A 16,679-nucleotide genomic window follows, 5' to 3' on the forward strand; every position below is an offset into this window, starting at 1 on the left:
AGCAGATATTTTTCAGTTTCTTAAAGAAAGGATTTCCTCCTTCAGAAAAGCACATCAAGTACTGTCTGAAACAGTAGCAACTGCACCACATAGTGATGCTGCTCAGAGAGAACATTTGGAATTGTGCTTCTTACACCATGTGTTCCCTCACTTAACACTTCCAAGCCCACTGTTGCTGTTGCAACTGCCTTGTCTTTACAAGGTGAGGAGGGGGAGGATGTGTGGAAGCCAATCAGTCAAAATCCCTTGTGCTCTTTCCCTAGAAGTGTGTAGGAAGTTATTGGATTACAAGAGTGAAGTTTGTCTCTGTTCCACGGAATACTGTACTTGTTGATACTTTCTTTTAGAAAGAATTTCTTTGTGTTTAATTCCAAGCTCTTCTCTTACTAGGTGCCAATGTGAACAGAGCTACAGCCAACAATGATCACACAGTGGTGTCCTTGGCCTGTGCTGGAGGTCACCTGGCCGTGGTTGAGCTTCTCCTGGCTCACGGGGCAGATCCAACTCATCGGCTCAAGGTATTCCCTGGCAGCTCTCCTGTTCTCAAAGAGCCACCTGGCTGATTTATCAAGTAAATTTAAGTCATGGAATTATTACATGGGGAGCAAAACTCATCTTCTGGCTTTTTGTTTCCAAAATCTCCCTTCAGGATGGCTCAACAATGCTCATTGAAGCTGCCAAGGGAGGACACACCAATGTTGTTTCTTACCTGCTGGATTACCCAAACAATGTTCTGTCAGTTCCTGCAGCAGACTTGTCCCAGCTCACACCTCCATCTCAGGATCAGTCTCAGGTAAGGCACAAGGAGTCTTTTTTAAACAGCACCATCAGTGTTGGGAAGAAACACTTGCATAGTCATGAATTTCAAAAGTAATGTAGACAGTGGAAGAAATTTTAAAAACCCTGCATACATGAGAATGATAGAGAGTGAGAGAATTGGTCACTGCTACTTGCAGAGACCTGAAGAACACATCAGCTTTATTCCCTTTTGCTCCTGGACAGGATAGTCCCAAACCTAGGATTTCAAAAGGATGTTGTTTCTTTCCTGCATTTGCTCGGTATTTTGGCTGAAGAGTTCTAAAGCCTTGTGGTGGTACCCCTCTGTCCTGGTTCAGGACACCCTCACATGGTATCACATGGTATTAATGATTCTGTTTGTTGTATAAAAAAAAATAGATTGTGTAAATTCAGAATTCTGCAGTCTGAAGAGACAGCTCCAGGGGAGTTAGCTGATTAAAAGCCTAAAGGAATTCACAGTTTTCCAGCCAACACAGCCTGGGATCTCACACAGAGTAGCACAGTTAACTTTGACATACTGTCCCCAGTAAAAAAACAAGGGTCAGGTCATACTAAGTAGTAGCACAGAATACACAGTTTGGGAAGAGTGAGCAGAATATGCTGCAGTTCTGAGCCTGTGTATGAACCCTTGAAGAGCTGCTGTGGCAGGTGTTTGTACCTGAGTGTGTCTGTGCCTGTGTTTGAAGGTTCCCCGTGTCCCGGTGCACACGCTCGCCATGGTTGTACCTCCCCAGGAGCCTGACAGGACCCCTCAAGAGAACTCCCCACCTCTCCTGGGAGTGGTGAAAGGTCAGTATGCAGCCACTCAGAGAATATATGTGGTTTGGAAATGGATAGACTGGGGATCATTTTATTAGAGCTTATGCATAGTGTAGTCCATTCCATCAGTTCTTGAACACCTCTAATGAAGTATAACTTAACCCTATTTTATGTAGTTCATAGTTTTTTCCTTATTTTCTTGCATTCTACAGTATAGCAACACTGGTTGTTCTAACCTTATTGTGCTTATTCTAATTTATTAGAATTATACTTATTCAATTTTTTGTGGAAGAAAATGCTTGTGCTAACTGCCCTAGTGCAGACAGATAAAACAGCTAATGTACTCCAGGTGTGGTGTTCACTTTTGAATATTGTACATTGGTCTTCTAGAATAGTTGCAGCTATTATCCGTGAACTTGATGCACCAACTTTTTTCTGTTCCATCAGTAGCAATGTAAACATGTTGACACTATAAAGTACCAGTGCAGATCTACTTACAGGAGAGTTTTTGTTGTATTAGTAATAGTTCTCATGTGAGTAATCCTAACATCAGGGTTTTTGCTATGAACATGGTCAAACTGATTGGTTAAAACTCCTTGTAGTTATTGAATTGCAATTAGGGAGTTTGTTTCCAGCTGTGGATTCTGTAACAAAATCTTCACATCTGCTAAATCAGCTCAGAAAGAGAAGCAGATTCTCAAGTGCAAAGTTACAAACTGCAGCTCCTAATGATCTACAGTTTTGGATGGGGATCTTAAGCATTACAGTATCCAAAGCTCTGTTAGCTAGATCTGCTGAAATCCTTTGTTTGAGGAAGCACCGAGCACTTCCAGAGCAAACAAACAAACAGAAACCCCTTGGGGACACAAATAAAGAGAGAAAAACATTATGGACCTGCTGGTGTCTGAACGTGCAGCTGTGCCCCTCTCCATGCATTTGCCATGTGTGTGACCTCTCAGATGCACTTGGTGTCTCATTTCCTAGGATGTGCAACACTTGGTATTTTGGATTTCAGAAAAATGAATACCAAACAAATAAAGAAAATATACAACTTGTGGTTCAAATAACCCTCCAAAAAACTGTATACCAGCGTGTGGACCCTTCCAGTTCAATGCCTGTTAGCACTGTGGAGTGGGAGTGTTCTGGGAGCATTTTGTGGTGCATGGGAATCAGTCAGGGATTAGTTGATGCTGAGTCAGAAGACTTAACTTAAAAGCTGAAAGTTTCATTTGATTTAATCCAATTATGAAAAGCAAATAGTTGACTGTAGTTTAGAAACAGTTCTCATTACAAACACCTTATTGCCAAAGTCAGCACATCCTTAGGTGTGTTTTTTACAGTACTGTGATGTTGGGGCTGGCACAGGGAGATCTCATTGTTCACAGGGGTTCAGGACATGCTTCATGCATGTCAGCAAAACTCATCTGTGCAGTGTTGTAGGAGATGCAGCAATCCCAAACCCGTCATCAGGCTGATGAAGCATTCCAAAAACTGCAAAGCTCTTGTGTCTCTCAGATCTTTAGGGGGAAAATGATATTTTTGTGCTAAACATTGTGTGCTCATTGCAGTGCAGAGTCAGTGTGCTGTGCTGAGCTGCCATTTGTGACTTGTTACACACACAGGGCTTTCATTCACCAGACCTTCATCACTGAACTTCTTGGGAATGATCAATGATCACACAGTGATCTTGGGAGGGGAGGGACAAAAGAGGGAGTGAGTTGAGGTGTTTGTTATTTCCAAGGCAGCAGAACAGTCAAATTCTTGCATAACAAAATTGTTTATCTGGGGCAGAACAATTACTTGCCTTCAATCAGAAGTAGCCCCTGAGTTTTTGTATAAACTGAACTACTGGGAGGCAGGAGAGCAGTACCTTGCCTCCTTAACCTTAGCACTGTGAGATTCTTTTATAGACCTGTGTGAGTTTTATAAGAAATGCAATAGTGACACTGTTTTCTGAAGAGTTCTTGGCAAGTCAAATGTAAAACTTGAGGACATTTAAGTGTTCCTATTACAATTCAGATATGACATGAGATTTTCAAGAGGAATTTATGGTCTAATTTTGAATTTTATTATTATTCTTCAGTAAAGCATGGTGGCACATGGAATCATTACCATTTAAATAATTACTTTGGCAAAGGATTTAATATCAATGTTTAGCAACTGAAAAGAGAAGTATTTCAGAGGCAACAGTGTATCTGGAGAGGCTTAGATAAAGGTGATGCACCAAGATGATAACTTGGAAAGAACTGAAGAAAAATCAGGTGAAAAAAGGAGCAGAATTAATTATGGGATTGACCAGACCTCAGCTCCTCCTTGCTTAGGAAGGATTGTTCTCAGTGCACTACATTGAGCACGTTGTGTCCATGTAAAAAATCCCAGTTCAGATCCTTTTGCTTCCATGGACAGAGGTAGGAAATCCCTTCCTTGGTGCATTCTGCCCTCTCTGAGCTGGGCCAGGATTGCTCAGCAGCAGCTGTGGTGCAGCAGCTCAGCACAAGGAGCTTTTTGGGTACAGGACCCAAATGTGCTGTGTCCACAGGCCCAGGGTGGATCCAGTGCAGGGCTGTGCTGCAGCTCCCGTGGCCCTGATGGAGCCCAGCCCAGGGAATGCTGCTGGATTTCTTCAGGAAACCAGCTGCTGATAATCCCCTCTACTTTGTGAATGGTTCCTGCAGAGCCTTGTGCAGGGCAGGAACACAGAGCATGCTCTAGATATCATCAAATATGCTGGGACAGCAAGGGATGCTCAGGGAGCCTGTGGAAAACAGCAGGGTTGTTTTCTTAGTCCAAGTATTTTTACTAACATCATCTGTTTTTAAACGTGTCAAAGTTCAAAGCAGTCTGGTTTTGGAGGAGGAGGTGTCAGGTTTTCAGTAATTTTTTTCTCTAGATTTGTTTTACTTGATTCTTTGAAACTGTGCTTACAAATGAACTAATTGGCCTAAAGTGAGTGCTTAAAACCTGTCAGCATGCTGTCATTAGACTTTTCTAGTGTCATTTTTAAGTGGGCAGTAGCTTGCAGTGGTTCTCATTGGGGGTGCAGGGTTTTTTGGAATTACACAAAACCAAACTCAGGTGAAAGCTGCCCACATTTGCCTTTGATCCCTGTGAAGGAGACCAGGGTTCCCCTAAGGTTGAGTGGTACTTTTGGAACCTCTAAGCTTTCTCAGCTAGATATTCAATATATGGTATTTCCTGGATCCTCATGCTGAATCTAACAATCTGATGGTGTGGAGAAGGGAAGAAAAACAAACTCTATGTAACTTCAATAGATACAAATTCAACACTTTTTTTAATCTGATATCTGACTTGTATGCCTAATACTGAGTTATATATCTCAGCAGAGATCTCATGCATTGTGTGATTTAATAAAAATAGAGTCCAGCTTAACAGTAAAACTAGGAAGTTATATGACTTTCATGGAGGTGAAAACATTAGTAAGGCAAATAGATATTCCTGCTTTTCCAGCTTTTTCATTCTGTTTTTTACCAGATTTTTCTACTGCACAGTCCCAGCTGCCTGTTCATTGTTTAATGTGCTCCAGCATCTTCTGATCAATTCTTGCCATTTCCTTCTGGAAACTTCCTGCCTGGGTCAGCAGCTACCCCAGGTATCTGGGATGAGTTCCCAAGGGAGATTTCACCATCCACACCTCCTGACTTCTGAACTTTAATAATTCTTTCTTTGGAGACTGAAATCCATTTTTCTGCAAATCCTCAGCAGTGCAGGCAGCTGATTTGACACCCAGACATGTGTAGGTCCCCAGGAGCACAAATGTGTAACAATCTTTTCACAGTGGTTTGTGAAATTCTGCTCCTTTGAAGCTTCAGTCACCTGCTTGCCACCAACTAATTCAATTACATCTCAGTAATTTTCCAGTTACATACCATGAACCCACCAGAGGAAACTTGGGAAGAAGACTTAAGATTAGAGAGTAACTCAAATTTTTGAATGGCTGAAAATTCGGTTTGGCCTGGTTTCAGCTGTGGAGCCATTGCCTGTTGGATAGCATTGCACCTATTCCCTGCAATTTTCCATAGAAACACCTGCAGGAGGGATAAAGAGTGGCAAAATTACTCCATGGTTCCAGGAGGGATGCTGTGAACATACTCAAACTCATCATTCAGCCTTCTCCAATTAACCTCTTCTTTATAAAGAAAAATTCAGTATGTATGAAAAACCATGTAGCAGATTAATTTTCTTGGGAAATGCAGGCTTTTTATTTTTCCAAATTAGCAAGATTATGTAATATTGTACTTTGCATTTGTGTGTGTATGGAGCAACTGCTTGTTTCTCCAGGTCCTTAGAGATGAGTTTCTTTTCCATACAAATAATAGTTAAACTCAGAATTTTCATGAAAATTCAATACTGAGTTCATTTTATTCATATTGATGAGGCTGGTGAGTTTTAATTGCAGGCTGCAAATTGAACTCTGAACTTCTGAGTGAAATCAGATTTACAAAAAGAAACCTCAAGTGCAAGAACAACAGGCAAGCAATTCTGTTACAGAGCACACAAATGACATGGTGATTCATACAGATTTCTATAACAGGGTCTCCAGCAGAGAAAATGTATTTGAATGTACAAATGTGTATCACACAACTGAATTTTTTCTTACTGTCATTTTTTTATGCTGGAAAAAATCTTTTCAACGTTACTGTTTGGATTTTGATCCACTTTTTTTTTTTCATTTGATAATGACAATAGAAATTAAGGAGCTGTTAACAAATTTTGTCTAATAAGATTAGAATTTTGAGAATAATAATTTTGTCTAATAAAATATAAAGTCTAATACAACTGAAAGGCATATAAATTAGTTCTTTCCTGGGAGAAGTGACATCCTGTGGATTATAAATCTGAACTAGAAGAGCAACTTCCTTGAGAATCATAACCACTGGTGAGGAAATACAGTATCAGATTTGTTCCTTGGCAGCAACTGTATAAATACTGAATGTGTTCTAAGCAAATGCAAATTAGAAGAGTTCAATTGCTTGAGAAAGCCACCTGAGGACTACAGAACTGAAAGGTATTTTTGCAGGTTCTTGCTCACAGTGTTTAGGGACTTTAAATGTTATTTGCAGCCAGAAGCATTCAAACCTGGTCATGGTGTCCTCTCTGCTTTGGGGTGAGGGGGCTCTTGCAACTCAGCTCTGTGGGAGATGATTTTAGTGTATGGGAGCAGTGCAGGAAAATGCCATAGGAAAGAGCTGTCCCTGCCTGGGGACAGGGGGGGATCAGAGGAGTGCATGGCAAGCTGGGTTTGTGTTTGGCAGATAGGTCTTACCCTGAGGCATAAATAAATGTTGGTCACAAACGTGGCTGAAGATCTCTCTGCAGGAGCTGTGGTGAAGGCTGTGTTGGACAGGGTAGGAACCAGAACTTGTGGGAATGTGGAAATGCAAATAAAAGAGCAATTGGTGATGCTGTTCACAAAATAATTGGGGAATCAGTCCCTCCTTTACTCTGTGGCTTTCCTAGCATGCCCAGAACCACTCTGGGTTTGCTGATCAATTTTATTCCTGTAACCATGGATGGCAGGTGGTATCTGTGTGGCAACATCTGGATTTCAGTCATCTTCAGTCTAAATAACTTACTTTCATATTAAACAAGTCTTCTAAAAGTGATGAAAATAGTTGCTTTAGAGGCCAGATTAACAATTTAATGTTGCTAGGTGTAATTTTGGTAGTAGGTTGATTGTGTAGATGACTGATGCTGCCCCCAGAAGATAAATGTACAAAATATTATTTTTTTTAATGTTGACATGATTATGATCTGGCCTGTGATTGAATTCTTAAGTCCTACTGAATTTATGTATTTCAAAAGTGGAAGTGTAAAGTGTGTGTTCATAATTATGTACTAAAATGGACACAGTATTTTTCAGGATTTTGTAATATACAGGAGATTTGGCTAAACCAGGGAATGCTGCTTTTTAGTACATCCAATATTTGCATATTCAAAGCTACCAACTGTGTAACTTCTCTGCTTTGACCTGACTCTTCTGGTGAGCATGTCAGGTTTAGCAGATCTTTCTTCCTACCCCTCATCCTCTACCAATACCTTCAGTTACAGCTTGCAGATGTTTTCTGGCATAGAAAGGGTGATCTGGAACCTGAAAAGTGGCCCTGCTATCTAATTAGCAGCTGATTAATGTAAATTTCTATACTTTTCTGGAACTTGAGAGCCCAGCTGGTCTCCTAACACCAGTCCTCAGAAACTGTTCCACCTTTGTGTGATGATTGCTGGTTGGAGCTGCTGTCTGAGCCCAGCCCAGCTCTCCAGGTGGGGTTTGTGCTTCTGCTCTTTCCTTCCTTTTGTGCTCCTAGAAAAGCTTTCCCATGACAGGTTTGTTTTCTCCCCAGCTCAGACTTGATTGAGAGGGACAACATTGATACTTCATTATATGGGAGGCTCTTTGAACTGCAGCTTTTCTTTCCTGGAGTGATAGAAGGTGTCCAGAGCTGCTGGGCTGTGGGAATGCCTTGAGTGAGGATGGGAATGATAAACACAGGACCCTTAGGGGTGACAGTGAGCAGGACAGAGGGTTCCCACCTCAGCTGAAGGCAGGGTTCATTTGCACTTTGGTTACTCTAGCAGTGCAGCACAGCTTCCTTTCAAAACAAGGGTATAGACAAGCCTTGCAGAGATTTCTGGTGAGAAATGCATTTCTCAAGAGTGGTCTCACAAACCTGTTCATTCCACTTGTTAAAATGAAAGGATAACCCCTGAGTGCATGGCAAAGCCAAAGAGGTTAAAGCAGGCTCGAGCTCAAGAGCCACCAGCCAACCCAGAGCCAGGGATTGCTGAACTTCCCCAAATTCCTTATTGTGTGCTGAGAAATTGCCTGGGGGCTCAGCCCTGGTTCAGAGACAGAGGAACAGTGGGGAGAGGGGCTCAGAGCTGCACAAGGAGCATCCTGAAGGGTGGCCCCAGGGCTGTGGGATGCTGGGCTGTTTCCTGGGGTTGTTTAAGGGTGGCTGTGGGATTCTGGGCTGTTTCCTGGGATTAGGAAGATTCTTGTTGTTTCTCATATAATTAGATATAGTTTGCTCTCCCACGAGTCTGCTGAAGGTATGCTGTACAGAGTTGGTCCAATTCTATTTCCATATTTGTTCTTTCTCTTTATAAGAGAAAAATGTCACATTTCTTTGGCTTACAATTAGTTCCTCCAAAAAAGATTCATTTCAAAGTGAGGTGTATGTGACTCTTGTTTTGACAGCAATGCAAAGTGAAGTTATTTGTGAATTAGTGTATTGGTGAAGGATGGCCCAGAGAGAAATAAATCTGTTTCAGGAAACTTAATCCTTCCAGGGCTGGTGACTGATCCATGGCTTAGTTCTTGCATCCAGGCTTTCACCTAACTGTGTAATGTTTAGGTAATTTTATTAAACCATGGCTCAAACTGTACATCATTTTAGTTCCCCTTTTAATGATTAATTATGTGAGTCTGCTTTGTAAAACTTCAAGCCTTCTTTCCTTTTTTTTGTTTTGAAGGCTCCATATATCAGTGTTTGGGTAAAGCAAATGAATATTTGTGCAGAAAATTATTTAATCAGAGTAAAACCTTTCACATTTGTAATTGAAGTTCTGACACTGAAGTAATAATTAAAATTTCAGCACTTAATAGATTCCTTTCAGGAAGATGTGACTAGAGTTTCCCAGATGTGCCTTTTGGGAAAGCAGCCATGGGTTGCTTGAGGACAGTCAGCAATTGGGGCAGGGCTGCCCAGCTTTGCTGGGCCTTGGTGAAGGTGATTTTCAAAGTCTTTATAATGAACAGAATTGTTCATTTGTTACTGGAAGGGGAAGTGAGCAAATTGTTAGTTTGATCCCAAAGTTTTTTAAAAGATGCTAAAACTTCACACTCCACTTGAAAGCACTTAAGTTTGCAGTGGCAGGTTCTGCTTGTAATGTCAAGGTGAATGCTACAATGTTTGGAGAAATCCTATTTCAAAGTATCATCTTACTGTCAGGTTAGTCTGCTCTCAGCCATAGAGTCTTTCTGCTCCTAACCTTGCTGTTGGAAGTCAGCCTCTGGAAAATACTCTTATTTAAGCTCTGCACACACAGAAGAACTTTGGGAACTCAGTAGATCATGTAAATGGCCTTGCTGTTCTGGCTGATTCCCCTTCCCAAGTGCATTGTCACCCATGTCAGAAATTCTCAAGGTTCCTTGTAAGATTGAAGTAGCTGTGCTCAGAGGGATCATGTGAGGATCAGTATTGAAATTCCATCTATCTGCTTTGTCCTTTCTTGTCTTAACATGGAGTGTAGGGTTTACCTTTCTGTGCTTTGACAGATGTGCAGTGTTAGTTGTAAAGATTTTTTTTCATTTTATTTTTTTATTATTATTATTTTTGGTGGGTGAGAGGGGAGGTTTGGGGTATCTTCAGCATGGCATTTTTTCAAACATTTTTCATGTGCTTAGGTGCATCCAAGCAGAAGTCAAGTTCCCTGCAGGTAGCAGATAAGGACGTACTGCCACCTTTTCACCCATACCAGCCTTTGGAATGCATAGTAGAAGAGACTGAAGGCAAGCTGAATGAACTTGGACAGAGAATTAGTGCTATTGAAAAAGCACAACTTAAATCATTGGAATTAATTCAAGGTGAACCTTTAAATAAAGATAAGATTGAAGAACTTAAAAAGAACAGAGAAGAACAAGTACAGAAGAAGAAGAAAATATTGAAGGAGCTTCAGAAGGTGGAAAGGCAGTTGCAGATGAAAACCCAACAGCAGTTTACCAAAGAATATTTGGAGACCAAAGGTCAGACAGACACACCACCTGCCCTGCAGCAGCAGTGCTCACTTACAGGGGTCTTCCCAGAAGTGGAAGCTGATAAGGGTCTGCCAGAGGATAACTTTTCAGGGTTACCTCAGGTTGACACAATCTTGTCTAAAGATGATGAGCAACACCAGTCTCCACCACCTGCTGAACAAATAGAGTTTGTCCCTATCCAGCCTTTGCCAGCACCGCAATGTAATTTTTCTGGTAACTTAGGTTATAATGGGACAGAGTCTCTTGAACTTCAGAAAGCATTAGGGAATCAGCAGAATGTAGGACAGCAGCAGCAGATTGCTGGGCAGGGGCTCTTAGTTCAAGAACCAGACGGATTAATGGTTGCCACTCCTGCACAGACGCTTACCGACACTCTTGATGACCTAATAGCAGGTGGGTTAAGAAATATACCTATTTTTGCATTAATTTGTGTGCTCAGTTTCCCTCTCTCTCCTTCCCTCCAAATACGTCTTGGGGTTTTCCAGTTTGGGAATACTTGCTTAAGAATAAAGTTCCTGATTAGTGCTATTAATCCTAACAGTGACTTCCAATTCTAACATGATACTTTTAAATATCTTTTTTTCCAAAGTGCAAAACTTCCTGTACTGGACACCTGTTTTAGCCCCTTTGGCCTCATCTTTTTCTGTGCTTCTTTAAAAAGCCTCATCATGAGTAATTAGCAGTGTCCATTAGGAAACTCAAAAGCATGACAGAATTATATCTTCTGTAGAATTTTCTGTGCAGGCTTATCAGTGACTTTCTTCAATGTGGTAGCCATCTCTAGAAAAAGCCAAATTGTTGTCACTTTCATGGACAAAAACCTCCCTGTCCTTGCTGCTGGAGCTTAAGGGACACAGCCTGGAATCCACGCACAACCCCTCCGTTCTGTGATGGCTTGTGTTTGCAGAATCCCTGCTAAACCCTGGGTGTTGTACAGGAATATCTGCTGGTTAGATGTTCCACATGGCAAAAACGTGTCCTGTTAGCTGGATGCAAAGCAAAAACCCCAACATCCTTCCACGTGTTGGCACGGTGTGAAGAGGAGTGGGAGTGCCCACACATGGGGCTGTGTGAGTGCCCTTGTGCAGACACAGGGATCACTTTGGGTCACTTCATTTCCTGGACTTGACTAGGATTGAGGTTTGCTGCTGGAGGTATGTAGGATATAGCCAGTGTTGTTTGGTCTGTAGTTTTATTTTTTAATTCAGTGTTTCTCAACTTTTCTTTGTACCTTGTGCCTGTACCCCTGCCCATTATTTTCCTGTCTGTCTCCCCCTGCCCCTTTGTAGTCACTGCCGTGTCCTCTGATGTCAAGGCTGCAGAAGTGTGCAGTGAGATCTTTGAGCCATTCCTGGGAGCCTTTGGGATGGTAATTGCATCAAGCTCGTGCAAGTTCAAGAGTACTTGTGACTTTGCCCAGGGTTGGTGGACCAGTTGGGTGGTTGTACCAGCTCCTGTCCTCCCCTCACTGTAATTCCAGTTGTTTTATTTTATACAGCATCAGTTTTAGCTCCTCCTGTTCTGAGCCTCCCTCCCTGCTCTGTGGTACTCTTTGGAATACCTAGCCAACATTAATACATTCTCAATTTTTGTTACTCAAAATTTCAATACTGGAGTGTATAATGAGGAAAATTTGAATGGCTAACACAAAACATAATCAACAAGGGATTAATCTTTGGAATAGCTGCTGTTGGTGAGAGTTGAACGTGTCTGGCACAAGGCCATGGAGTCTGTACCCTCTCGTGGTCAGCAGCTCATTCTGCAGCCACAAACTCAGTGTCCCCACTGTGAAAAGAGCTGCAGTCCAGCTGAGTGTGAGAACTGTGCTGTAGGGAGAAAGATTGCAAACAGCCAGAAAAACTGTATCTTAAAAATAATTATAAAAAGTTGAATAGGCATTGGTTTGCTTTCTGAAAACAGCTACTGGTTTTGCTGAGTAGTTAGAGACATTTTTTGCTAAGACATGAGATTTACTTATTTCAAAAATCACTACAAATAGCACCATCTTCTGCATTAGAAATGACATTTACAGAAACACAACTTGGGGAGTCTTTAGTTATTGAGTTCCAGAGGTTTCTGCAAAAAGTAGTATGTTTTCTTCTAAAATTCATAAGTCTCTTTCACTTCCCTCCAAGAAAACTGTCAGAAGATAGATGTCTTTCTCACTTTGTACATCCAGACTGTGTAAAAGTGATCTCCATTTAAATTATAATCCTACTATATATCAGATTTATAGCCATGTAAAAACAAATGGTAGATTTATCTACTCATACTTTGAACCCTTTGATCCATATGTAAAATACATTTTTCTGACACACTTACCCTAGAGTCCTTAATTTTATGAAGAATTTTTGAGCAATAAAAACTGTTACAAGATCTGTTTTTACCTGCCCACTACAGATGCTAGGTAAAATAGTCCAGGGGCTTGTGCCTGGGAAGCCTGTGGTTTAGGGAGCTTGTGCCTTCTGAATATTTCAGTTTGGGTGGGAACTGCTTCAGAAGAACAGAAATTATTTTTCCCTCTGCCCTGAAATACCTTTTACTGTTTCCCTTAGCAGTGGTGATATCCAGAGGAGGCCATGGAGATGCTCCAAGGGCTGGAGCTCCTCTGCTCTGGACCAGGCTGGGAGAGCTGGGGGGGCTCACCTGGAGAAGGGAAGGCTCAGGGGAGGCCTCAGACTCCTTCCAGAGCCTAAAGGGGCTCCAGGAGAAGGACCTGAGGGACTGGACACAGGGAATGGCTTCCCACTGCCAGAGGGCAGGGATGGATGGGATATTGGGAAGAAATTCCTCCCTGTGAGGGTGATGAGGCCCTGAGGGTGCCCAGAGAAGCTGTAGCTGCCCCTGGATCCCTGGCAGTGTCCAGGGACTGGATGGACAGGGCTTGGAGGAACCTGGGCTGGTGGAAAGTGTCCCTGCCTTGGCAGGGGGTGGAATGAGATGAGCCTTAAGGTTCCTTCCAACCCAAACCATTCTGGGGTTCTGTGATGTGGGAGGAAAATCTTTCCAAGTCTCAGCCGGGACCAGTTATAAGGGAGAATTTCAATTTCTATGAAGCTACAAATTTGTATTTTGCTGACCAACTTAACCGTGACAACATAGATAAATGGAGTATTTATCTTACAATTGTGCTGGCAGGATGTGTCAGCTGTGAGGTGTTTAGGTGGTGGATGTCAAGGTGCAAAGTGGCAGTGAGTCATGGCACACATCCCCTCTTCTGTAAAACTACACAGAAGTAACCAAGTACCTTATGGAAAGTCAGCTAAAACCTAAAAATGAGGCAACTCTTTCCACTCCAGAATGTTTTGCTTGTTAATGGAGTTTATTTTGATGTGCTGCTGCAAAAGTCTTGCACCCAATTAAAGTTGTGACTTACTACAGTCAAAATTCTAATCAGGTTTACAAAATAGACTTGGTGCAGTTTAGAGTGGGAAACCAATAAATTAATTTGGAACACAGATATCATTTTCATTACTCAGTATCTATCTGGTTTCTTGAAGCCTCTTGTCTTGCATATTTGGAGTTTCATTTCAGTTCACCTTCTGCATTTTCAATTGCAAATTTCTTAGTTGTAGTATCTGAATTGAAAGTGTTTGCTGGTTTAGGGCATTAAAGATGAGGAACTTTGCTGTGTTGCTGGGGTTTGTCTCTAGCTGCAATATTTTTGTTTCTCTTTGTTTTGCTCAGCTGGTATTTTTAGTCAAGAGACTGTGTGTGCTTTTCTGTCCCACTCTCGTCCTGTGAGCTGATGTTTCCAAACTGAAATTTCAGGTGTGTTCTGAGAATCTTTGTTGTTTGGTTCTGACATTCTGGTTGTAGTTGATGATACAGAATTATGATATTTTAAGGTAAGGATTTGGGAGGTGACTTCTGAGTTACTGTGCTGAGGATTGGAGTAAAACTGGTTACTGGGACAATCTGCAGTGAGGAATGAATGGTGAGCCACGAGAGGAGCTGCAGTTTCCAATATACCAAAGCCTCTGCAGTAGCAGGTTACTGAAAAGCTGCCTGGACAGGCTGAAAGACTGCTCAGGCTTGAAAAAGGATGATTCTCTCTGTCCTGAAAATCCCAATTCCTTTGAGGAAAGAGGAACTGAAATCTAAGTCCAGTATTTCTGTATGCCAGTGTCAAGGCAGCAGCTGGGTAGCCACAGTTTCAGCCTGCAGCTGAAATCTCATCCAGAGCTGCTTGCTCCAGGCACTGTCAATGCTCCAGAGTTGTATTTGGATAAAATACCAAGTTCTTGCTTTCTTTTGTTTTATTCATGTTTCCTCTGATATTTTTAATGACTTTGAAAATAGTCATCCATGTCTTTAAAGACCAGCATTCAGCTTCCAACTCATACAGAGACCCTCTGGAACATTGCAAATCTTTGCAGGGCATGGGAAACCTGCATTTTGTTGTGTAGGGTAATTTTTTTTTCTATAACGAAATCTTTTGAATATTGAAGTCTATGGACATGTCTAAAACCTGTGTCACAAAATTGGTATTTCCCTGGAGTCGAGGGCAAGCAGTGCCAGTGCTGCTTTCACTGCTGAGCTGTGGTACCACAGACATTCCCTGTTAATGCCATGGTGGAACCATTGCTGCAAGGTCATTCTCAAGTTTAAAATCTGGATTTTTCTGTGTAACTAGAGCTGGGATAAATCAGCCCCATGAAACTGGAGGCAGAAGTTCTCAGGCTTTTTTTGCTCCACAGACCACAAATTATGCTGCTGCTCTATGGGTCCAGCTTGAGTCTCCACACTGAGGAAATAAAAAACAGCATTTTGAAAAATCTGCTATTTTGTAAGCTCAGTAGTTTTACAGGGGGTGATTAATTGGTGGGCATTGTAGGAATATTTGTTAGATTTTATTTTAAACCATATTTTAGGGTATCAGTGCAGGGTTTATCTTCATTTCTACTGCCTTTGGTGTTCTCTCTCATGTTTAATGTTATTGCTGTGCACATGAAGTGTGTGGTGCACACCTGTATACTTCAAACACAACATGAAAATCTAAAGTATGTAAGAAATACTTTGATATTTTCAGTCATGGTTGTGAAATACAGAGAATTTGTGGGACCTGTGACAGCAACACTGAATATATCACTTTAAAACCCTTAAACTGGCTCCAGTGGAGTCCCTCTGCACACCCTGCTCTGCATGCACAGCACATGCACGTGGTTTTATGTGTACCTGTAGTTGTAAGAGCTGAAAAAATTGAGCCAGTGCCTTCCATGAGGAAGGACCAGCTTGATTTAACATAAATCCTTAACAGGGTGATACAGTATTTTGGAAGGAGTCATCTGTAGAAATCCAGTTATTTCAGTGCACTGAGCAAGAAAACAATCATATTGCATTAATTAATGCTCATTTGCTGCTGTGAGTGATAATCCATATTGAGCTTTTGTATTTGAAACTTTTAATTCAAATCTGGTTTGCTCATGAAGGTTGTAACAAGAATTCAGATCTGGTACTTCATTGCCTAAATGTGGTGATCACATGTTAATCCTGGTTTTGCCTATGCACCAAGGACAAGTGTTTGCTTAGAAAATACAACTGAAAATGGAACTTCCCCAAATTTCATGAGCCCCATGCCATGTGTGCAGAGCCCAGTGGAAGTGACCCACCTTGCTGTGCTTCAGTCTGTGTTTCCTTTGTCAGGCTCTGGCAGCTCTGTAAGGCTGCATTAGTGGTGTTAATGGTCATGTTGGGGCTTTTGCTAGGACTTTTCCATCTGCACCATTTTCCTGTGAGTAATTGCTGGTGTGTAATCTGTCAATTAAATGAGGAAGGTTGAGCTGGTTTGCAAAACTTTTTCTCTAGGTCATACACAGGTTTGAGTTCATCCTTCATCTTCCCTTAGCACTTGGACAAAAGCAAAATGCTGCTGCTGCTTGTTTCCTACCTGTAGCTGTTAGAGTTTTCCTTTAGTTGCTTCTTCCAGGAATGCTGCTAAGTACTGTGTGGTTTGGAATAACTAAAGCTCACCAGGTGTTCCAGCTGATGAGGCTACACAATAGAGACATTTGGCAATCCAGCAGTGACAATCCTTGTGAAATCCAGCTGCTCTGTCAGCAGGGATTACTGAAGCTAAAGCACAACCCAGTCAGTGTGTAGGTGTGTTACACCTTCCTGGCAGGGAATCCCAGCTGATTACAGGGATCCAGCCTCCACTTGGACTCTCATCAGGTTACAGAGGCAGGCAGGAGTTCTGGCCCTGCAGTGGATATCCTCTGCTTGTTGATTTAAAACTAAATGAAAAAAAATCTGATTCTCAATTATTATTTTTTTAAATCATTGTTTAAAAAAAAAGGAGATAAAGTTGCATTCCTTGTGTCCCTGTGCAATGCTGGATCTTCAG

The 16,679-nt window shown here is 41.7% G+C and overlaps 1 protein-coding gene across 11 annotated transcripts in view; it reads left to right on the forward strand.

Moving 5' to 3' along the window:
• The window catches only part of ANKHD1 (ankyrin repeat and KH domain containing 1), a 102,556-nt gene that overhangs the window by 55,443 nt on the left and 30,434 nt on the right, over positions 1–16,679 (forward strand). For 10 of the 11 annotated variants that reach the window (XM_074552087.1, XM_074552083.1, XM_074552084.1 and 7 more), the window contains exons 12-15: positions 391–518; positions 650–793; positions 1,485–1,587; positions 9,983–10,726. In XM_074552087.1, the coding sequence (XP_074408188.1) occupies positions 391–518; positions 650–793; positions 1,485–1,587; positions 9,983–10,726 (1,119 nt within the window). The remainder of the gene's footprint in view (positions 1–390; positions 519–649; positions 794–1,484; positions 1,588–9,982; positions 10,727–16,679) is intronic. The other variant, XM_074552094.1, reaches the window with a different exon arrangement.

The sequence above is a fragment of the Zonotrichia albicollis genome, chromosome 15 (assembly GCF_047830755.1).
Source record: "Zonotrichia albicollis isolate bZonAlb1 chromosome 15, bZonAlb1.hap1, whole genome shotgun sequence".
Classification (NCBI taxonomy): Eukaryota; Metazoa; Chordata; class Aves; order Passeriformes; family Passerellidae; genus Zonotrichia; species Zonotrichia albicollis.